The sequence below is a fragment of the Acartia tonsa genome, chromosome 1 (assembly GCF_053477335.1).
Source record: "Acartia tonsa isolate MP-2025a chromosome 1, ASM5347733v1, whole genome shotgun sequence".
Lineage (NCBI taxonomy): Eukaryota > Metazoa > Arthropoda > Copepoda > Calanoida > Acartiidae > Acartia > Acartia tonsa.
Genome location: NC_137260.1, coordinates 45,196,698 through 45,222,021, shown reverse-complemented (window position 1 = coordinate 45,222,021; position 25,324 = coordinate 45,196,698). Strand labels below are relative to the sequence as shown.

The following is a 25,324-nucleotide window of genomic DNA, read 5'->3' as shown; positions in this document are numbered from 1 at the left end:
TGGATATGTTAAAATTTCTGACGCTATTGGCTGATATTCAAAGACCAAACTGAAAGTTGGCACAGGATCCACGGGGTCATACAGTTATTTTACCCTTTCCCCTCAACTTTACAATCTAGAAATAACCTACTTAAATAATCGTATTTGCAAAACGTTTAAACTTTAACGGTCAGGGGGGGGGGGGACTTCGTTCAACACCTACCACCCTGACTGATTAAGGTGCGAAAAGGGGTCCAACTTTTAAGGGTTAAGATATTTTTAAACTTTAAAATATGAACTCGCTATTTTGGGTTGTGTCATGGCCCAACCTTAATCCATGATAATTTAACAACTATGTGTAGAACAACAACTAGATAACTTTAAAGTTTATATTTCAGATGGACTAACAGATTTCATAATATATTATTTTTAAACCGTAAAAATTCGAAGAAACCATGTAGTCTGAAAAATACATTTGTGCTTTAAATAAAATCTTAAGTCTAAAATAAAATATTTTTTTTTGTTTTCCTAGAGAAAATTTCATTCTCATTTAAAAGCTTCGCATATATTTGACACAATAATCCTTGTTTTTTTAAATTTAGTGCTTTATTTTGAACAAGTCATTAATATCTCAAACTTTAGGAACAACAAAAACTTTTTGTTTAACTTGGTTCAATCTTTAAAAAGCTTCGCAAATATTTGACATAATAATCCTTGTTTTTTTTTAATTTAGTGCTTTATTTTGAACAAGTTATTATAATCTCAAACTTTAAGAAAAACTAAATTTTTTTGTTTAACTTGGTTAAATTAAATAACTACTTAACAAAAAAGCCTAAATTTTAAAATTTTGTTTCCCTACAGAAAATTTCTTATTTAAAAGCTTCGCAAATATTTAATGTAATAATCCTTGTTTTTTTTTTAATTTAGTACTTTATTTTGAACAAGTCATTATTATCTCAAACTTTAAGAACAACAAAAACATTTTGTTTAACTTGGTTCATTCTTTAAAAAAAGCTTCGCAAATGTTTGACGTAATAATCCTTGTCTTTTAATTTAGTGCTTTATTTTGAACATGTCATTATTATCACAAACTTTAAGAAAACAAAAACTTTTTGTTTAACTTGGTTTATCCTTAATTAAAAGCTTCGCAAATGTTTGACTTAAATGTCCTTGTTTTTTTGATTTAGTGCTTTATATTGAACAAGTCATTATTATTTAAAACTTTAAGAAAAGCAAAAACTTTTTGTTTAACTTGGTTCATTTTTTTAAAAAAGCTTCGCAAATGTTTGACGTAAAAATCCTTGTTTTTAATTAAGTGCTTTATTTTGTACTAGCGGCTACGCCCCTAGAGGCCTCTAGGGGCACTTGAGGAGGAGAGAGTCGAATTTTATAATTCAACTTCTTATTTTAGATTTTAAAAGAAAAAGTAAAAAAAAATTTTAGTGGGGGCGAAATTTTTTTTTTTTGGGGGGGGGGGGTGCCCCTCCTCCTCATTTTAAATTTTAGTTTAAAAATAAATAAAATTTTTTAGGGGGGGGATTTTTCATTTTTTGGGTAGGTTGGGGGTGTCCCACCCCGCAAGAAAATAGTTATAAACCTTCCCGGGACCTATGAGAAGCTACCCTGTTAAGGAGAACCCGATCGGTTCAGCGGTTAGCGAAATCCTTCGGTACAAACAAACACACAAACACACATCCTGTTACTTAATTATAAGGACAAGTCGTTATTATCTCAAACTTGAAGAAAAACAAAATTTTTTTGTTTAACTTGGTTAAATTAAATAACTACTTAATAAAAACTAATTAACTGCACTTTAACATTTGCAAAGCGTTTGATGTTTTAAAGTACCTAGCATTTTTATTTATCATGCAATAATTAAATACTATTTCTAACTTTTATTATTAAAAACCCAGAAAATCTTATTAGTTTGTCTTATAAATTAACACAAACCTTGACTAAAATTGATGAATATCTTCGCTTTAACTCAAACATCCCTATCCCTACGTGTTATCATACCTGTGGGAATCCTTTAACCTTTACTTACCCTAACCTAAAAATAGGTTTTTCCAAAAAGCTTTCATTTGTGATGTACATTTCTTAATTATTCTAATAATTACTATAATAATATCATAACATTGTACTTATATGGTTTAATATATCCAAATACATTAAGTTGTAGAGGAATATTACACTAAATAAACATTACCATTAAGGCTCTCTCAATCACTCTCTCTGTGTGTACTTAAATTTATCTTGTTAATATGTAATAATACACAATAATGTCAACTATCAATGGTGTTTGGCAAATTTTTAAAAATAGTGTAAGGTATAAACTTATGGAACCATAAGGTGCTTTCCCTCGAAGTACTTAATGATCAACCCCCCCCCTCCCCCCACCCTCCATTAAGGTTTAGGGGTGGGTTTCTGTTCCTAATCTCTGCGAGGGCCCGAACCGTATAAAAAAAAACAATATAACCTAACCTAACCTGACCTAAAGTAATAAACAATCAAACAAAAACAACCCCCTTCCCCATTATCTAATAAATAAACTGAAAGGGGAGAGGGGTATTATAAATGAACCAGGCACTTTGACTGAATACGCAAACTAGAAAATAACTTTCTACAAACATTATAATAGATTAATATATCGTTTAACGACATCTAAATAATACGCTTTCTCTTAATGATTCAAATAGCGAAATTCAACCAATAACACTTACATATTTTAGAATGTTTACTTGTGGTCTTTCTGAAACGAGAAATCAGGTAAAAATATTGTATATTATACCATATTATACTATATTATACTATTTATAGACATACCATGGTTTATGGAACACAGTAATAGTGTCTGACTGATTATGACGTAACAAAAACAATTAGCCAATGAGAGGCCACTATAAATTTTACCATTGGTCAATAACGGCCTCTCATTGGCTAATTGTTTTTTGTTACGTCATAATCAGTCAGACACTATTACTGTGTTCTGGTTTATGTCTATGTTTTGTGTGTCTGTAGCCATCGTTTCTTTGTGTTTGGACGTAAGTAGTCTGCGTTTTGTTGACTATTTTTGCCTGCCGGATATATAAGAATTATTTCCTGGGTGACCATTCACTTTACGACCCGAATAGCATTCATCTAATAACGAATTTTGTGATTTTAATTTTTCTAAGCTTTAGCTTTCACACACAGTTTTAATTATAGTCATACACTCATTGTATATCAGTAGTATGAAATGATTTAATTTAAAATTATACATATAAGTCTGAAAATCTGAATATATGTTTAATGAAAAGTTATGCAGAAGGTTAAAACTGTTTGCCCATATTCAATTTCTTGTACATTTACTTTGGTCTAAGTAACTAAAACCACCAACTTTTTTTCTCTGCCAATTTGAATAAAAATGGTATAAAATTTTTACCTTCTCCAAAAATTTAAAAATTGGAAGTAGTAATATTTTTCTTTTAAATAAAGGCATACTTTATCATGAAAACTACTGTTGAAGCCTTTTTTATTTAAAAACTTACGTTGTATTAAAAAAAATAAAGGGTCTTATTTAAATAAGTTTAACTGATAAAACAATTTAACACAAATCATACTTTAGCGAAAACAGTAAAAGTGTCGAACTATGACGTCAGAAAAAATTCACAATTAACCAATAAGAAGCCAATATTCACTGTGGTAAAATATATAGCGGCCTCTCATTGGTTAATTGTTAATTTTTTCTGACGTCATAGTTCGACACTTTTACTGTTTTCTACTTTAGCATCATCTAACTTTAAACCCCTTTTATTTAGAAGGGGGAGGAAAGGGATAAGGGATAGGAAACCTGGCCATTAATTAGGTCATTTCTATTTTTACTTTAGACTAGCTACCTGAATTTTATTCTATACTTTATCTACACACACACACAGCTATTTCATTAGCATTGATAACGAGCTAATGCGCCATCCCATAACTGGTTTTTTTAGGCCTAGGCTTGAAATAGGCCTGAAATAATATTTTCCTACGTTTCCCATCCCATAACCCTGGGGGGGGGGGGTGAGTGTTGCTCTCCTTGCATTACATGGGAAACTACCAATATTATTTTCTAAAATTAGATCCAACCATTTTTCACAAAAATTTGAGATTTGTTAAGAAAGTTTTGTTGCATCCGACCAGTGCAGTGCAGATTTTAAATTTTGCAATTCTTCCTTGTTAACAAAACAACTTTTTAGAATTTTAAAAGCTAAACGAAAAGTTAGGAAGTTAATGATTCAAGGATATGTGGAGATACGGAAATTGTCATGTGTGACGTCATAAAAATACTTATAAATCCATCTCTTTCTTTCTCACTTCTCATCTCATCCTTTTTTTAAACGTATTATTTTGTCATCACACATGACACTTTCCGTATATACAGGACATGTTAATGTAAGATATATTAATTTTCTTTCCAATTTAAAAATTTTTCATCTACATATACATGGTGTACTTGTTTTAAGAAGAATATAAGTTTAAGAGGAAAATATAAATCAACGCTTGAAATTGAAAGTTTTAAAGTTAAGGGATACGAGAGGCTGTACTCTATAGAAAATACTGTGCGTGAGTTAAAATATTTTTTTTTGTTTTAGGACATCAAATTGCAGGGTATGGAACCTGAAGTTTTTCAGGTCAGTACCGAACATTTTTTATCCAAAATTAACAATTATTTGCATATATTTCTAAAATATTACGATATGAAAGTAAATGTAGTGCGTTTGAATTCAAAATATCAGAAATATACATTAGAAATGGATGTAGAATATACGAGGATATTATGACAGGGAAACATTGTCGTCAAAATAGGTTGCTAATATGTACGCTTATCGGTCAGTTCGTTCATCCAGTAGGGGGTATCGTTATTTTAGCACTCTATAAGGTCCCAAACGTCGGAGTGGACAAACGCAGGAGTGTTAAAATATTAATTTAATTAAGTATTTCTATACAGATTAGGTTAAGTAATATGAATGTACAAAAAAGCCCCCCGCAGGGGATAGGCATTTTTTAAAAAACTATAAGATGGTCTAAAATAGGTTAGGTTAAATGTCCACTCCGACGTTTGGGACTTCTGCGTTTGTTCTATGACACTCTATAATTTTCACTTTATTAGAGAACATGAAAATCTGGTGTAAGATCCAAGTAATTCATTATTAGTAACTCAAAAAAATATAATTTAGGAGGTGCTTGGTTACATATACTGTGGACGCCTAGATGCTACTGACATTGATATTCTTAAGGTTAACATTTTTAATAGAAAACAAAAAATGAGATAGTGTCCTCTTTTAAAATGGCCTAAAGCCAGTACAGGATCATGAAGATTTTTCAGAGGTCGGATTGTAGATTAATGTCTTTTTCTATAAAATATGATATAATCCCAAAACACAATAATCCATTTAAGTGTCATTCTGATGTGTGTTTAGGGAGTGTACCTGGCTGCTAATATGCTCCAGATGTCTGATCTGGAATACCTGAGTATCAACAAACTTGGAATGTACTGTAATCTTTCTAATTGTCTAGGTAAATATGTATGTTATATCATATATTAAAACAAGGATGCTCACGTCATATAGTAGGAATGGTTTGTGAAACTATGAATTATAAATATGCTCCCTTCACCCTTTTATTTAACAACCTTTGTCTGAAGATATCTTTTTCCTTTAAACTTCAATCATTTGTAGTTTTAACACCAAAGCGTTATTATTTATGAATAATACAGTAATTTACAGAAAAATAGTTGTGCCTTTGAACCTGTATGACTAAGCTAGGTTAGCTAACGTCCTGTATCCGTTAGAATGATTGTTTTTTAAAACTTGGTATTCAAAGTTGGGTATAACTATAAAACTTAAATAGTCAGTGGGAGAAAACGCTAATTTTATGTTTCCTATTTTTGTATCAGTAAATAGACATATAACATAGTTTAAATTTTCTTCAAATTAGTTTTTATATGAAAAATTCATTAAAGTTGATGCATTACGCAGAAAAAAAACAAAAATCAATGTAAGAAAGCTATCATAAAAACCATTTCTTTTTAAAGCATGTTTAATAGCAAGCTTTTCTTGCTAATTGTTCTTTTTTATTGCCCTTCTAAATTTATTTGACCAATAAAACCAAAAAATAAACAATCAACTGCACTTTAACAAGGACAACAACATTTGTAAAAGCGAAGCTCTTAAAGACTGGATTAACTCTTTGGCTATGATTAATTAGCTATTCTAGTATAATTATATCATCACGCACAACCTAATTTAAGATTTAATAGAGATATTTTCGCTATACTGACGAACAGACCTTTAGTATAGGATAACTTATCTTTAAATTTGTAACTTTTAATTATGTATTTAGATTTATACTTTTTTGTTGAGAACTTTTGTGATGCTGATCTACATAAAGGAATCTTTAAAAAGGTAAATAAAAACAAGGAATAGTTCGTTCAGAATAAGCTATTTTTTTACATTTATTTTGTTGCTTGAAAAAAAGACATTAAGTCGACTTAATTAATTTTAATTCAAGAGTAGCATGTCCGTACTGTGTCAGACCAACCACTTTGTACTAGAGTGCTAAATCTATCAAAAATTAATAGAATTTCAACTGTTTTTACCCAGGGATCTAAAGGGATAAGACAATGGCTGATAAATTGATGTACTGTACATCCCAAATAATTATAAGTCAGTGGGTGAAACGTTTAGACACTGAACTTAATGCCAAGAAATCAAAATTCAAATAGAGTCCCCAAAGTTGTTGAGTCAACGAATAAGTAACCGTTATTATAAAACTTTGGGGACTAGTGTAATAAAAAGCCAAATGCCCCTAACCTCCCTGAATTCACCAACATGATCAACCTTAAATGTTGGAAATGAAAATATTTAAAATGTGGTGAAATATTTAAACAGGTAAATATTTTGAGCTATATTTGACAGGTTGCCGCACTATTGAAACCCAGGGATACTAGGGATGGGACATTAAAAGCTTAATTTTTGTTCCCCCCATATTATAATAATTCAAACTATTTGTATTTAGATTATAATCATAAACTTAAACAGTTTGGAAATGTACCTTTATACATTGTAAAACCCAACCAATATTTAATTTTTACAGTCCATGTCCCTTTCCTTTACTTATTTGAATCAGAAAAGATTGTTATAAAATTTTAATTTTGGAGCAGGTAAAACATCTCTAAATATGGCAAGTCTACACCTAATTACGATACAAATAATTTTATCTCCACCCTCACAGCCCATTAAATTTCTTTAATAATTATATGAAAGTTTTGATGTGTAAATTTTTCTTTTTCAACTTTCCATATCCTCATAACTCAAGCAGATTTCTTTGCACGGCCCAGTTATTCATTATTTCTTATTTTTAACCAAATAAATCTATATCAAATAATGATCTTAAGGGTATATGGCAAAGAACGTTTAATTGATGTATACCTCAATTATGATACGCCAATATTCAGCTTCTTTATATTATTTACTGAACTTGGATTCGAAGTTAAATTTCTATCCTCTCTGCCTAATTTTGAAAATTCGTATGAACATCTAAACCTTAAATTTATCTGCATTGCAGATCTTCTAGCTATCTTTAAATTTTTTTTACAAATCTTAATATGAAATTGAATATAAACACAAGTTTAAATAATTATGAAAGATATTCTTGATCTAATTTTAGATATATTAATAAGGATTAAAACTTTAATTTTCGTTTAATAGAACGTTATTTGAATAACTTTGGAGACTAGTGAAATAAACAGCCAAATGTTTTTAGGTAAAAAGAGTGTTATCCGAGTTACTGGCGGAACATTGGGGGGAGATGATAAGTGAAGCTAACAGCTCTACTTGTAGCGACAGGTATATTTCTTTAGGCTGTTTCCCTCACAGTGCCTATTCGAGCACAGAACCCCCCCCCCCTTATTTTGAAATTAATTAAAAATAATCGGGGGCCAGGTTTAGTTATTCGTGTATTTGTGTTTTACCTAAGGCCAGATAATGTTAGGTTATATTAGGTACATGGTAAGGCCTGGTTTGGTTAGGACCCCAGCTGGAGGGGTTAGGCATAACCTAAAAAAAAACTATCCCCCTCATGGACTCATCTTTTAATGTATCTAACTGTCTATTCATCTATCTTTCCCGATATGAACAGTAGTTTCATGATGTTATTTTCCAATACAGTTCTAATATATCTATCTATCTAACTATTTGTCTATCCGTCTAACTGTCTACCTAACTATCTTTTTATCTATTTTTCTACACATCTATCTATCTACCTATGTTTCCATCTAACTATCATATAAGTTAATCCATTCATCTATTTACATATTAGATTCATCTTCTATTTCATTATATCCAGGTATAAACAGTTGTTCCAAGATGGTATCCTGCCCTCTCCTACCCAGCTCAATAACCGTCCAGCTTCAGGTAACTAGTTCACATACAGACTAGCTGTATTGAAGAGTAGCTTTTATCAAAAGACAGAAAAGTAGACAAAACATTCCCTCGAACATGCTCCTCATTCGTATGAATTGCGGGTCAGATAGTAATGTAACATAGAATACATTCGGGTGTGCGTGAACCTTATCAATTGTTCAAAGGATTCTTACTTCTAGTCTCCGTGTGCATCTGAATCCTAACTTCAGAGAATCGTGGCTACATACCTACCTACCATATGGATTATCTTATTTTTTTTGTTTTCAACAAAGATTTGAAATAGTTTTGTATTTTATTCCCAAAATGATAGAAACATGGATTTAGAGAAACGTTCAAATTAACATATTTCATATATTTTGTTGTACTGAAATATTAAAATATCCTAACTAATAGTTATTTCTTTCATCGTATTACAAACGGCTTTCCGCGGATATAGAATGTACAATTAAGAGATTAAAACTAGTTTTTTTTAGCCCCTTGGTGCCGAAGTATTAATAGTCGATTGTCTTATCCATTGTCTTATCGATTGTCTTATCCATCAATATCCTTGGCAATACAGTTGATAAATTGTAATGTTGGTCTATTCCAGATATAACCTTGCTCCAGCAGGATTATCTATAGTATTATTCTATTCCAGATATAACCAAGCTCCAGCAGGATTATCTATAGTATTATTTTATTCCAGGTATAACCGAGCTCCAGCAGGATTATCTATATTATTATTCTATTCCAGGTATAACCAAGCTCCAGCAGGATTATCTATAGTATTATTTTATTCCAGGTATAACCGAGCTCCAGCAGGATTATCTATAGTATTATTCTATTCCAGGTATAACCAAGCTCCAGCAGGATTATATATAGTATTATTCTATTCCAGGTATAACCAAGCTCCAGCAGGATTATCTAGAGCATTATTCTATTCCAGGTATAACCAAGCTTCAACAGGATCATCTATAGTATTATTCTATTCCAGATATAAACAAGCTCTAGCAAGATTATCTATAGTATTATTATATTCCAGGTATAACCAAGCTCCAGCAGGATTATCTGTAGTATTTTTCTATTCCAGGTATAAACAAGCTCTAGCAGGATTATCTTTAGTATTATTCTATTCCAGGTATAACCAAGCTCCAGCAGGATTATCTGTAGTATTATTCTATTCAAGGTATAAACAAGCTCTAGCAGGATTATCTATAGTATTATTCTATTCCAGGTATAACCAAGCTCCAGCAGGATTATCTATAGTATTATTCTATTCCAGGTATAACCAAGCTCCAGCAGGATTATCTGTAGTATTATTCTATTCCAGGTATAACCAAGCTCCAGCAGGATTATCTGTAGTATTATTCTATTCCAGGTTTAAACAAGCTCTAGCAGGATTATCTATAGTATTATTCTATTCCAGGTATAACCAAGCTCCAGCAGGATTATCTATAGTATTATTCTATTCCAGGTATAACCAAGCTCCAGCAGGATTATCTGTAGTATTATTCTATTCCAGGAATAAACAAGCTCTAGCAGGATTATCTAAAGTATTATTCTATTCCAGGTATTAACAAGCTCCAGCAGGATTATCTATAGTATTATTCTATTCCAGATATAACCAAGCTCCAGCAGGATTATCTGTAGTATTATTCTATTCCATGTATAACCAAGCTCCAGCAGGATCATCTATAGTATTATTTTATTCTAGGTATAACCACGCTCCAGCAGGATTATCTATTGTACTATTATATTCCAGGTATAACCAAGCTCTAGCAGGATTATCTATAGTATTATTCTATTCCAGGTATAACCAAGCTCCAGCAGGATAATCTATAGTATTATTCTATTCCAGATATAACCAAGCTCCAGCAGGATTATCTATAGTATTATTCTATTCCAGGTATAATATAGCTCCAACAGGATTATCTGTAGTATTATTATATTCCAGGTATAACCAAGCTCCAGCAGGATTATCTGTAGTATTATTCTATTCCAGGTATAACCAAGCTTCAGCAGGATTATCTGTAGTATTATTCTATTTCAGGTATAACCAAGCTCCAGTAGGATTATCTAGAGTATTATTCTATTCCAGGTATAACCAAGCTCCAGCAGGATTATCTGTAGTATTATTCTATTCCAGGTATAACCAAGCTCCAGGAGGATTATCTATAGTATTATTCTATTCCAGGTATAACCAAGCTCCAGCAGGATTATCTGTAGTATTATTCTCTTCCAGCTAGGTATAACCAAGCTCCAACAGGATCATCTATAGTATTATTCTGTTCCAGGTATAACCAAGCTTCAGCAGGATAATCTGTAGTATTATTCTATTCCAGGTATAACCAAGCTCCAGGAGGATTATCTATAGTATTATTCTATTCCAGGTATAACCAAGCTCCAGCAGGATTATCTGTAGTATTATTCTCTTCCAGCTAGGTATAACCAAGCTCCAACAGGATCATCTATAGTATTATTCTGTTCCAGGTATAACCAAGCTTCAGCAGGATTATCTATAGTATTATTCTATTCAAGGTATAAACAAGCTCTAGCAGGATTATATATAGTATTATTCTATTCCAGATATAACCAAGCTCCAGCAGGATAATCTATAGTATTATTCTATTCCAGGTATAACCAAGCTCCAGCAGGATTATCTGTAGTATTATTCTATTCCAGGTATAACCAAGCTCCAGCAGGATCATCTATAGTATTATTCTGTTCCAGGTATAACCAAGCTTCAGCAGGATTATCTATAGTATTATTCTATTCCAGGTATAACCAAGCTCCAGCAGGATTATCTGGACCTGGATGTGGAACACCTCTGCCAAATATTCAGGTAAGCACATCTAATTCAAAATAAGATAAATAAGCAAAACTTTTTAAAAATAAAAGCAATGTATTGAGAAAAAAACGATTGTAGTGTTGTGTGTAAAGGGGAAATTAATGTACATCCACACTGATTATGAACAAAATTATTCCTTTTATAGATGAAGTACTATTAATTTAAACGTTTGGACACAGTAAAATTAAAATTAAATAAAAGTATAAAAACAAGGATGACAACATCCATAAGTAGCGAAGCACAAACATATTAAAAGAAAAAAAAATAACTTAAAGATTTTGTCAGAGAAATTGTCCCTATATCTAAAATCAGACAAATGCGGATAAGTAATAAATACTATTGTCCTTTCACCTATAGTTACTGAATTCCCATAGACTGTCTGAAAATTTAGTGTTGTTGTAGAACGTAATTGCGACTATAAAGTAAAAACTGCCATTTAACAAACACACTGGCCATGTGCCTGTCTATACAACAATGTTATTTTAATTCTGCATGATTGATAATTATTTAGGTTTAAATCTAACCAGGAGGAGGTTTCAGATTTCTCTTTCAGTTTCTGTCAGACTGACCTTTGTGAAGGTTAGTTTAGCCTTTTATAACAGTAACATGATGCCTTAAAGTCTATGTGACTGTCTCATAGCTCGCTAACCGCTGAACCGATATGGTTCTACTTTTTAATGTACCACTTTATAGGTCCTTAGAGGTTTATAAGTAATTGAAATAAATAGGGGGGGTGTATGGTTATTGAGCATTGGATAGCCCTGCCGGGTAACGACCGCCCCCCCCCCCCTTAATCTTCAATTATTTTTTTTAAATGGGAAGGATATCAGTTCCTAACCAGCACTTTGTGTAAAAGAACCCAAATATCTACTGAATTAAAAAAGGATTAAAAATCCTTTTTAAAAAAACTGAATAAGAAAGGGTTTGCAAATATTTTTAAATGAAAAAGATATTTGAACTTGTAATGTAAAAGAAAACAGAATAAAATCCATTATTTAAGATAAGAAAAATACGATTATGTTTCTAAAAACAGAGAAATACAAAAAGTACATCCTAATTCCTAACACGAAGTTTTTTGGACTTTACTTAATAAACTTTTCCATGTCTCCTGTCTTTCCGTCTGTCTGTCTGCTTGTACGTCTGTCTGTCCGTCTGCTGTCTGTCTATCCGTCCGTTAGTCTGTCCGTCAGTCTGTCCGTCAGTCTGTCGGTCCTGCTGTCAGATGATAAGCAGGTTGTCGTAAAATTCTTTTTACAAGTTAAAGTTGCTAACTTTTAACAATTTTCATATAAACTTTTTCATGATAGAATCATCCCATTTAATTGACAACACGGAAATAGTGGATAATCATTAATGCTTAAAATTGTCAATTTTATTTTTAGGTTTGATAAGTTGGGTGTCCCGTGACCTAGAAACAAGACAATCACATATCCATTTGCTTAGACAATATATCTGTCTACACCAGGTGAGTGTCACGTGACCTAGAAACAAGACAATCACATATCCATTTGCTTAGACAATATATCTGTCTACAACAGGTGAGTGTCACGTGACCTAGAAACAAGACAATCACATATCCATTTGCTTAGACAATACATCTGTCTACACCAGGTGAGTGTCACGTGACCTAGAAACAAGACAATCACATATTTATTTGCTTAGACAATATATCTGTCTACAACAGGTGAGTGTCACGTGACCTAGAAACAAGACAATCACATATCCATTTGCTTAGACAATATATCTGTCTACACCAGGTGAGTGTCACGTGACCTAGAAACAAGACAATCACATATCCATTTGCTTAGACAATATATCTGTCTACACCAGGTGAGTGTCACGTGACCTAGAAACAAGACAATCACATATTTATTTGCTTAGACAATATATCTGTCTACAACAGGTGAGTGTCACGTGACCTAGAAACAAGACAATCACATATCCATTTGCTTAGACAATACATCTGTCTACACCAGGTGAGTGTCACGTGACCTAGAAACAAGACAATCACATATCCATTTGCTTAGACAATACATCTGTCTACACCAGGTGAGTGTCACGTGACATAGAAACAAGACAATCACATATTCAATTGCTTAGACAATATATCTGTCTACACCAGGTGAGTGTCACGTGACCTAGAAACAAGACAATCACATATTCAATTGCTTAGACAATATATCTGTCTATACCAGGTGAGTGTCACGTGACCTAGAAACAAGACAAACACATATTTAATTGCTTAGACAATACATCTGTCTACACCAGGTGAGTGTCACGTGACTTAGAAACAAGACAATCACATATCCATTTGCTTAGACAATACATCTGTCTACACCAGGTGAGTGTCACGTGACTTAGAAACAAGACAATCACATATTTATTTGCTTAGACAATACATCTGTCTACACCAGGTGAGTGTCACGTGACTTAGAAACAAGACAATCACATATTCATTTGCTTAGACAATACATCTGTCTACACCAGGTGAGTGTCACGTGACCTAGAAACAAGACAATCACATATTCATTTGCTTAGACAATATATCTGTCTACACCAGGTGAGTGTCACGTGACCTAGAAACAAGACAATCCAATATTCATTTGCTTAGACAATATATCTGTGGATAAATGTTTAAGTTTAATAGATATATAATCTAGACAACTACCTGGATCTAGTGTCTAAAGCCTAAACCTGTTCCTAGACTGACAATCCATATTTTCGGAATTTTCTTTGCAGTGGGTTTAAATTTGAGACTTAAGCGACTGCCGAGCCCTGGTTTATTAATTTCGGTTCAAACTTTATCAAAGTATCAAATAATTAAATTCTTTTATTTATCCATCATTAACCATTAAGCCTATTTAGATTTTTTATTGAAATTTTTGAAAAACTGGTTATTTTACTTAATTAGGGCCATTTCAAGTAAAGTTTTTTAGTGATTAGACTTTATTTGAATAAAAATCTTTCATAAAATTGAAATAAATAGTTCTAAAATGTTTTTTTTTTATTTTGTCTAAATAGAACTAATAAATTTAAAACTTTACTCTTAAAAATTAAAGTTTGTGGTGTATTTTTGTTTGTTTTTCAAAGTTTTTGGGCGTTATCCTCTTAGAAATTTTTGTACCCCTCCCCTACCCCCCCCCCCCCCGACAGATAACATTTATTTTAGGTAAGGTTAGGTTATAGGCTAGGAAGCCGAGCGCTGCGTCTAGGCAGGCAAGGGGGCCGAGCGCCGCGGCTAAGCAGGCAAGGGGGCCGAGAGCTGCGTCTAGGCAGGCTAGGGAGCCGAGCGCTGCGGCCAGAGTTCTCTGTTGGGGGGAGGGGGGATACTCAAATTTTCAAAATTGAAAAAAATATATCTAAGAGGATATTACCAGATTTTGTTTTATAAACAATACAATACCTAGTCTTTTCAAACTTTATAAATGAATTTTACAATTTTGTTGTATTTTAAATATTTTCACAATAAAAACTTTTAAGGAAACCTTTTAGTATTTGATATTTTTTATTGAATATCTTTTTTAATTCCAACCTTTTTAGTCTTACAAATAATGTTGAATATCGATTTTTGTTAATCCTTTACATGTTTACAATTCGTAATGTACGTATGTCCATGTCGGTGTGAAACGTTTTGTACGAAACGTGATGATTCCCATTAATATATGGCATAGTAAGGTAAAAAATATCCATGGCGGTAGGACCGCGCAAAGGCAGGCTTTTAGCTACTTCTATATTTTTCACATTTTTCCTCTTATCTTTGTTGTTTTAGGTTTTTTTTTAAAAGTTTTTGTGGTAATAGTATCAAAATTAAATCTTCCGTTGTTCAGAGCATCCAGTATTTAATTAATTTTGACCGTCAGTTTGTCAGCCATCTTACAAAATATAGATATTAAAGAATATAAAAAAAATGTGAGAAAGGTTTTGTTATTTTTTCTCAAAGAAATCTATTCTTTATCTTAATCTCCTTGTCCGAATATATATCAAGGATTTTTTTGCTTCGCTCCTTATAGATGTTGTCATAAGTTTGTTTAATGTTAATTCGTTGAGATATGCTTTTATTTATGTTGTCATACTTGTTGTTAGGTTAGCGGAAATACCAAGAAGAAATATTGTAAACTGATGCATACAATTACAAACAATCATCTACTCTATACACCACAGGTTAGCGTCCTTTTTTACACATTTTTGTTCTTGTTTGGAGTTAAGCTACTCTATAACTGTAGAAGATTCAATACGTCCATTTGTCCAATCGAATTTCGCACATAAAACATAAAACATAAAGTGAAACATAACCTTTCCTAAATTTTTACAGAATGTTTGTTTATTTTATTGAAAATTTTGATATTTTGTCTCGAAGCTAATCTATAATTCTATTTGGCTGTTAGTGAATCAGTCCTTAACGCTTGGGGGAAATGTTGTTCTAAGTTGCTATTGGAGATAGACAGCTGAAATTTTCAGTGATTATTCTTTAACATATGCGCATCTAGTCTATGCATTGGTTTCTGACTGTCATTCATGTTTAGAAAGACATACACCTTATTTGTTAAAAGCTTCGTGTTTTTCTTGAGTTTTTGCATATTATCTTTCTTTTCTTTGTTATTACAACTAAACATCTGCTCTATAACTCACTTTGTCCGTATCTCCATTCTTGATTTTTTTGTGCTTTGCAACTTATGGATGTTGTCATCCTTGTTTATTATTTAATTTGTATTAGGATGGGGATGAAGACAGTACTCTAACTTTTGGACAATTAGAACAAGACTGTATAGGACTATGGTGTCCTAATAGAAGGTATTCTATCAATATATTTATATATCTAATATATTTGGACTATTAGAACAAGACTGTATAGGACTATGGTGTCCTAATAGAAGGTATACTATCCATATATTTATATATCTAATATATTTGGACTATTAGAACAAGACTGTATAGGACTATGGTGTCCTAATAGAAGGTATACTATCCATATATTTATATATCTAATATATATCTAATATATTTGGACAATTAGAACAAGACTGTATAGGACTATGGTGTCCTAATAGAAGGTATTCTATCCATATATTTATATATCTAATATATTTGGACTATTAGAACAAGACTGTATAGGACTATGGTGTCCTAATAGAAGGTATTCTATCCATATATTTATATATCTAATATATTTGGATAATTAGAACAAGACTGAATAGGACTATGGTGTCCTAATAGAAGGTATACTATCCATATATTTATATATCTAATATATTTGGATAATTAGAACAAGACTGTATAGGACTATGGTGTCCTAATAGAAGGTATACTATCCATATATTTATATATCTAATATATTTAGATAATTAGAACAAGACTGTATAGGACTATGGTGTCCTAATAGAAGGTATTCTATCCATATATTTATATATCTAATATATTTGGATAATTAGAACAAGACTGTTTAGGACTATGGTGTCCTAATAGAAGGTATTCTATCCATATATTTATATATCTAATATATTTGGATAATTAGAACAAGACTGTATAGGACTATGGTGTCCTAATAGAAGGTATACTATCCATATATTTATATATCTAATATATTTAGATAATTAGAACAAGACTGTATAGGACTATGGTGTCCTAATAGAAGGTATACTATCCATATATTTATATATCTAATATATTTAGACAATTAGAACAAGACTGAATAGGACTATGGTGTCCTAATAGAAGGTATACTATCCATATATTTATATATCTAATATATTTAGATAATTAGAACAAGACTGTATAGGACTATGGTGTCCTAATAGAAGGTATACTATCCATATATTTATATATCTAATATATTTAGATAATTAGAACAAGACTGTATAGGACTATGTTGTCCTAATAGAAGGTATTCTATCCATATATTTATATATCTAATATATTTGGATAATTAGAACAAGACTGTATAGGACTATGGTGTCCTAATAGAAGGTATTATATCCATATATTTATATATCTAATATATTTGGACTATTAGAACAAGACTCTATAGGACTATGGTGTCCTAATAGAAGGTATTCTATCCATATATTTATATATCTAATATATTTGGATAATTAGAACAAGACTGTATAGGACTATGGTGTCCTAATAGAAGGTATTCTATCCATATATTTATATATCTATTTAGATAATTAGAACAGGACTGTATAGGACTATGGTGTCCTAATAGAAGGTATACTATCCATATATTTATATATCTAATATATTTGGATAATTAGAACAAGACTGTATAGGACTATGGTGTCCTAATAGAAGGTATACTATCCATATATTTATATATCTAATATATTTAGATAATTAGAACAAGACTGTATAGGACTATGTTGTCCTAATAGAAGGTATTCTATCCATATATTTATATATCTAATATATTTGGATAATTAGAACAAGACTGTATAGGACTATGGTGTCCTAATAGAAGGTATTCTATCAATATATTTATATATCTAATATATTTGGATAATTAGAACAAGACTGTTTAGGACTATGGTGTCCTAATAGAAGGTATACTATCCATATATTTATATATCTATTTAGATAATTAGAACAAGACTGTATAGGACTATGGTGTCCTAATAGAAGGTATACTATCCATATATTTATATATCTAATATATTTGGATAATTAGAACAAGACTGAATAGGACTATGGTGTCCTTATAGAAGGTATTCTATCCATATATTTATATATCTAATATATTTGGATAATTAGAACAAGACTGTATAGGACTATGGTGTCCTTATAGAAGGTATACTATCCATATATTTATATATCTAATATATTTGGACTATTAGAACAAGACTGTATAGGACTATGGTGTCCTAATAGAAGGTATACTATCCATATATTTATATATCTAATATATTTAGATAATTAGAACAAGACTGTATAGGACTATGGTGTCCTAATAGAAGGTATACTATCCATATATTTATATATCTAATATATTTAGATAATTAGAACAAGACTGTATAGGACTATGGTGTCCTAATAGAAGGTATACTATCCATATATTTATATATCTAATATATTTAGGTAATTAGAACAAGACTCTATAGGACTATGGTGTCCTAATAGAAGGTATTCTATTCATATAATTATATATCTATTTAGATAATTAGAACAAGACTGTATAGGACTATGGTGTCCTAATAGAAGGTATACTATCCATATATTTATATATCTAATATATTTAGGTAATTAGAACAAGACTCTATAGGACTATGGTGTCCTAATAGAAGGTATTCTATTCATATAATTATATATCTATTTAGATAATTAGAACAAGACTGTATAGGACTATGGTGTCCTAATAGAAGGTATACTATCCATATATTTATATATATAATATATTTGGATAATTAGAACAAGACTCTATAGGACTATGGTGTCCTAATAGAAGGTATACTATCCATATATTTATATATCTAATATATTTAGATAATTAGAACAAGACTGTATAGGACTATGGTGTCCTAATAGAAGGTATACTATCCATATATTTATATATCTAATATATTTAGATAATTAGAACAAGACTGTATAGGACTATGGTGTCCTAATAGAAGGTATACTATCCATATATTTATATATCTAATATATTTGGATAATTAGAACAAGACTGTATAGGACTATGGTGTCCTAATAGAAGGTATACTATCCATATATTTATATATCTAATATATTTGGATAATTAGAACAAGACTGTATAGGACTATGGTGTCCTAATAGAAGGTATACTATCCATATATTTATACATCTAATATATTTAGATAATTAGAACAAGACTGTATAGGACTATGGTGTCCTAATAGAAGGTATACTATCCATATATTTATACATCTAATATATTTGGATAATTAGAACAAGACTGTATAGGACTATGGTGTCCTAATAGAAGGTATACTATCCATATATTTATATATCTAATATATTTGGATAATTAGAACAAGACTGTATAGGACTATGGTGTCCTAATAGAAGGTATACTATCCATATATTTATATATCTAATATATTTGGATAATTAGAACAAGACTGTATAGGACTATGGTGTCCTAATAGAAGGTATACTATCCATATATTTATATATCTAATATATTTAGATAATTAGAACAAGACTGAATAGGACTATGGTGTCCTTATAGAAGGTATTCTATCCATATATTTATATATCTAATATATTTGGATAATTAGAACAAGACTGAATAGGACTATGGTGTCCTAATAGAAGGTATACTATCCATATATTTATATATATAATATATTTGGATAATTAGAACAAGACTGTATAGGACTATGGTGTCCTAATAGAAGGTATACTATCCATATATTTATATATCTAATATATTTGGATAATTAGAACAAGACTGTATAGGACTATGGTGTCCTTATAGAAGGTATACTATCCATATATTTATATATCTAATATATTTGGATAATTAGAACAAGACTGTATAGGACTATGGTGTCCTAATAGAAGGTATACTATCCATATATTTATATATCTAATATATTTGGATAATTAGAACAGGACTGTATAGGACTATGGTGTCCTAATAGAAGGTATACTATCCATATATTTATATATCTATTTAGATAATTAGAACAAGACTGTATAGGACTATGGTGTCCTAATAGAAGGTATACTATCCATATATTTATATATATAATATATTTGGATAATTAGAACAAGACTGTATAGGACTATGGTGTCCTAATAGAAGGTATACTATCCATATATTTATACATCTAATATATTTGGATAATTAGAACAAGACTGTATAGGACTATGGTGTCCTAATAGAAGGTATTCTATCCATATATTTATATATCTAATATATTTGGATAATTAGAACAAGACTGTATAGGACTATGGTGTCCTAATAGAAGGTATACTATCCATATATTTATATATCTAATATATTTGGATAATTAGAACAAGACTGTATAGGACTATGGTGTCCTAATAGAAGGTATTCTATCCATATATTTATATATCTAATATATTTGGACTATTAGAACAAGACTCTATAGGACTATGGTGTCCTAATAGAAGGTATTCTATCCATATATTTATATATCTAATATATTTGGATAATTAGAACAAGACTGTATAGGACTATGGTGTCCTAATAGAAGGTATTCTATCCATATATTTATATATCTATTTAGATAATTAGAACAGGACTGTATAGGACTATGGTGTCCTAATAGAAGGTATACTATCCATATATTTATATATCTAATATATTTGGATAATTAGAACAAGACTGTATAGGACTATGGTGTCCTAATAGAAGGTATACTATCCATATATTTATATATCTAATATATTTAGATAATTAGAACAAGACTGTATAGGACTATGTTGTCCTAATAGAAGGTATTCTATCCATATATTTATATATCTAATATATTTGGATAATTAGAACAAGACTGTATAGGACTATGGTGTCCTAATAGAAGGTATTCTATCAATATATTTATATATCTAATATATTTGGATAATTAGAACAAGACTGTTTAGGACTATGGTGTCCTAATAGAAGGTATACTATCCATATATTTATATATCTATTTAGATAATTAGAACAAGACTGTATAGGACTATGGTGTCCTAATAGAAGGTATACTATCCATATATTTATATATCTAATATATTTGGATAATTAGAACAAGACTGAATAGGACTATGGTGTCCTTATAGAAGGTATTCTATCCATATATTTATATATCTAATATATTTGGATAATTAGAACAAGACTGTATAGGACTATGGTGTCCTTATAGAAGGTATACTATCCATATATTTATATATCTAATATATTTGGACTATTAGAACAAGACTGTATAGGACTATGGTGTCCTAATAGAAGGTATACTATCCATATATTTATATATCTAATATATTTAGATAATTAGAACAAGACTGTATAGGACTATGGTGTCCTAATAGAAGGTATACTATCCATATATTTATATATCTAATATATTTAGATAATTAGAACAAGACTGTATAGGACTATGGTGTCCTAATAGAAGGTATACTATCCATATATTTATATATCTAATATATTTAGGTAATTAGAACAAGACTCTATAGGACTATGGTGTCCTAATAGAAGGTATTCTATTCATATAATTATATATCTAATATATTTGGATAATTAGAACAAGACTGTATAGGACTATGGTGTCCTTATAGAAGGTATACTATCCATATATTTATATATCTAATATATTTGGATAATTAGAACAAGACTGTATAGGACTATGGTGTCCTAATAGAAGGTATACTATCCATATATTTATATATCTAATATATTTAGATAATTAGAACAAGACTGTATAGGACTATGGTGTCCTAATAGAAGGTATACTATCCATATATTTATATATCTAATATATTTGGATAATTAGAACAAGACTGTATAGGACTATGGTGTCTTTATAGAAGGTATACTATCCATATATTTATATATCTAATATATTTGGATAATTAGAACAAGACTGTATAGGACTATGGTGTCCTAATAGAAGGTATACTATCCATATATTTATATATCTAATATATTTGGATAATTAGAACAGGACTGTATAGGACTATGGTGTCCTAATAGAAGGTATACTATCCATATATTTATATATCTATTTAGATAATTAGAACAAGACTGTATAGGACTATGGTGTCCTAATAGAAGGTATACTATCCATATATTTATATATATAATATATTTGGATAATTAGAACAAGACTGTATAGGACTATGGTGTCCTAATAGAAGGTATACTATCCATATATTTATATATCTAATATATTTGGATAATTAGAACAAGACTGTATAGGACTATGGTGTCCTAATAGAAGGTATACTATCCATATATTTATATATCTAATATATTTAGATAATTAGAACAAGACTGTATAGGACTATGGTGTCCTTATAGAAGGTATTCTGTCCATATATTTATATATATAATATATTTAGATAATTAGAACAAGACTGTATAGGACTATGGTGTCCTAATAGAAGGTATACTATCCATATATTTATACATCTAATATATTTGGATAATTAGAACAAGACTGTATAGGACTATGGTGTCCTAATAGAAGGTATACTGTCCATATATTTATATATCTATTATATTTTGACAATTAGAACAAGACTGTATAGGACTATGGTGTCCTAATAGAAGGTATACTGTCCATATATTTATATATCTATTATATTTTGACAATTAGAACAAGACTGTATAGGACTATGGTGTCCTAATAGAAGGTATACTATCCATATATTTATACATCTAATATATTTAGATAATTAGAACAAGACTGTATAGGACTATGGTGTCCTAATAGAAGGTATACTGTCCATATATTTATATATCTATTATATTTTGACAATTAGAACAAGACTGTATAGGACTATGGTGTCCTAATAGAAGGTATACTATCCATATATTTATATATCTAATATATTTGGATAATTAGAACAAGACTGTATAGGACTATGGTGTCCTAATAGAAGGTATACTGTCCATATATTTATATATCTATTATATTTTGACAATTAGAACAAGACTGTATAGGACTATGGTGTCCTAATAGAAGGTATACTATCCATATATTTATATATCTAATATATTTGGATAATTAGAACAAGACTGTATAGGACTATGGTGTCCTAATAGAAGGTATACTATCCATATATTTATATATCTAATATATTTGGATAATTAGAACAGGACTGTATAGGACTATGGTGTCCTAATAGAAGGTATACTATCCATATATTTATATATCTAATATATTTAGATAATTAGAACAAGACTGTATAGGACTATGGTGTCCTAATAGAAGGTATACTATCCATATATTTATATATCTAATATATTTAGATAATTAGAACAAGACTGTATAGGACTATGGTGTCCTAATAGAAGGTATACTATCCATATATTTATACATCTAATATATTTAGATAATTAGAACAAGACTGTATAGGACTATGGTGTCCTAATAGAAGGTATACTATCCATATATTTATATATCTAATATATTTGGACTATTAGAACAAGACTGTATAGGACTATGGTGTCCTAATAGAAGGTATACTATCCATATATTTATATATCTAATATATTTGGACTATTAGAACAAGACTGTATAGGACTATGGTGTCCTAATAGAAGGTATACTATCCATATATTTATATATCTAATATATTTGGATAATTAGAACAAGACTGTATAGGACTATGTTGTCCTAATAGAAGGTATTCTATCAATATATTTATATATCTAATATATTTGGATAATTAGAACAAGACTGTTTAGGACTATGGTGTCCTAATAGAAGGTATACTATCCATATATTTATATATCTATTTAGATAATTAGAACAAGACTGTATAGGACTATGGTGTCCTAATAGAAGGTATTCTATCCATATATTTATATATCTAATATATTTGGATAATTAGAACAAGACTGTATAGGACTATGGTGTCCTAATAGAAGGTATACTATCCATATATTTATATATCTAATATATTTAGATAATTAGAACAAGACTGTATAGGACTATGGTGTCCTAATAGAAGGTATTCTATCCATATATTTATATATCTAATATATTTGGATAATTAGAACAAGACTGTATAGGACTATGGTGTCCTAATAGAAGGTATACTATCCATATATTTATATATCTAATATATTTAGATAATTAGAACAAGACTGTATAGGACTATGGTGTCCTTATAGAAGGTATACTATCCATATATTTATATATCTAATATATTTGGACAGTTATAACAAGACTGTATAGGACTATGGTGTCCTAATAGAAGGTATACTATCCATATATTTATACATCTAATATATTTAGATAATTAGAACAAGACTGTATAGGACTATGGTGTCCTAATAGAAGGTATACTGTCCATATATTTATATATCTAATATATTTGGATAATTAGAACAAGACTGAATAGGACTATGGTGTCCTTATAGAAGGTATACTATGAATAGCTTTATATATCTAATATATTTGGACTATTAGAACAAGACTGTATAGGACTATGGTGTCCTAATAGAAGGTATTCTATCCATATATTTATATATCTAATATATTTGGATAATTAGAACAAGACTGTATAGGACTATGGTGTCCTAATAGAAGGTATACTATCCATATATTTATATATCTAATATATTTAGATAATTAGAACAAGACTGTATAGGACTATGGTGTCCTAATAGAAGGTATTCTATCCATATATTTATATATCTAATATATTTGGATAATTAGAACAAGACTGTATAGGACTATGGTGTCCTAATAGAAGGTATACTATCCATATATTTATATATCTAATATATTTAGATAATTAGAACAAGACTGTATAGGACTATGGTGTCCTTATAGAAGGTATACTATCCATATATTTATATATCTAATATATTTGGACAGTTATAACAAGACTGTATAGGACTATGGTGTCCTAATAGAAGGTATACTATCCATATATTTATACATCTAATATATTTAGATAATTAGAACAAGACTGTATAGGACTATGGTGTCCTAATAGAAGGTATACTGTCCATATATTTATATATCTAATATATTTGGATAATTAGAACAAGACTGAATAGGACTATGGTGTCCTTATAGAAGGTATACTATGAATAGCTTTATATATCTTGTATATTTGGACAACATACCCAATTATTACGTAGTACAACGAAGCACAAAAAACATAAACTAGAGCTTATGGCAGTTCTAACGATATGCATGTCATTTTTCAACTATTAAAACAAGCCGCTATTTAAACTTTAAAAAGGTCAGCATGTTTAGGCACATTCTTTATCCATCCATGAATCTAGAATACCTGGACTTCTGCTGATACATGCCTGGAACCCAAACGATATGAACACGCTCACTTCTGATCATGTTAAGGTAAAATTCAAAAATATTTCAATACTTTTCATCTAGCCAATTTTCATCTGATTTAATGATTTTTTTACAGT

The 25,324-nt window shown here is 30.1% G+C and overlaps 1 protein-coding gene across 1 annotated transcript in view; it reads left to right on the top strand.

The window, feature by feature from the left end:
• LOC145321570 (uncharacterized) overlaps positions 1 to 25,324 on the top strand; it is a 44,313-nt gene that overhangs the window by 5,593 nt on the left and 13,396 nt on the right. Inside the window, exons 3-15 of the mRNA XM_080163007.1 lie at positions 2,709 to 2,745; positions 4,593 to 4,631; positions 5,178 to 5,237; positions 5,421 to 5,517; positions 6,343 to 6,404; positions 7,765 to 7,847; positions 8,347 to 8,414; positions 11,181 to 11,244; positions 11,762 to 11,829; positions 12,633 to 12,715; positions 15,334 to 15,411; positions 15,965 to 16,041; positions 25,181 to 25,253. Coding sequence (XP_080019133.1) covers positions 2,709 to 2,745; positions 4,593 to 4,631; positions 5,178 to 5,237; positions 5,421 to 5,517; positions 6,343 to 6,404; positions 7,765 to 7,847; positions 8,347 to 8,414; positions 11,181 to 11,244; positions 11,762 to 11,829; positions 12,633 to 12,715; positions 15,334 to 15,411; positions 15,965 to 16,041; positions 25,181 to 25,253 — 889 coding nt within the window. The remainder of the gene's footprint in view (positions 1 to 2,708; positions 2,746 to 4,592; positions 4,632 to 5,177; positions 5,238 to 5,420; positions 5,518 to 6,342; positions 6,405 to 7,764; positions 7,848 to 8,346; positions 8,415 to 11,180; positions 11,245 to 11,761; positions 11,830 to 12,632; positions 12,716 to 15,333; positions 15,412 to 15,964; positions 16,042 to 25,180; positions 25,254 to 25,324) is intronic.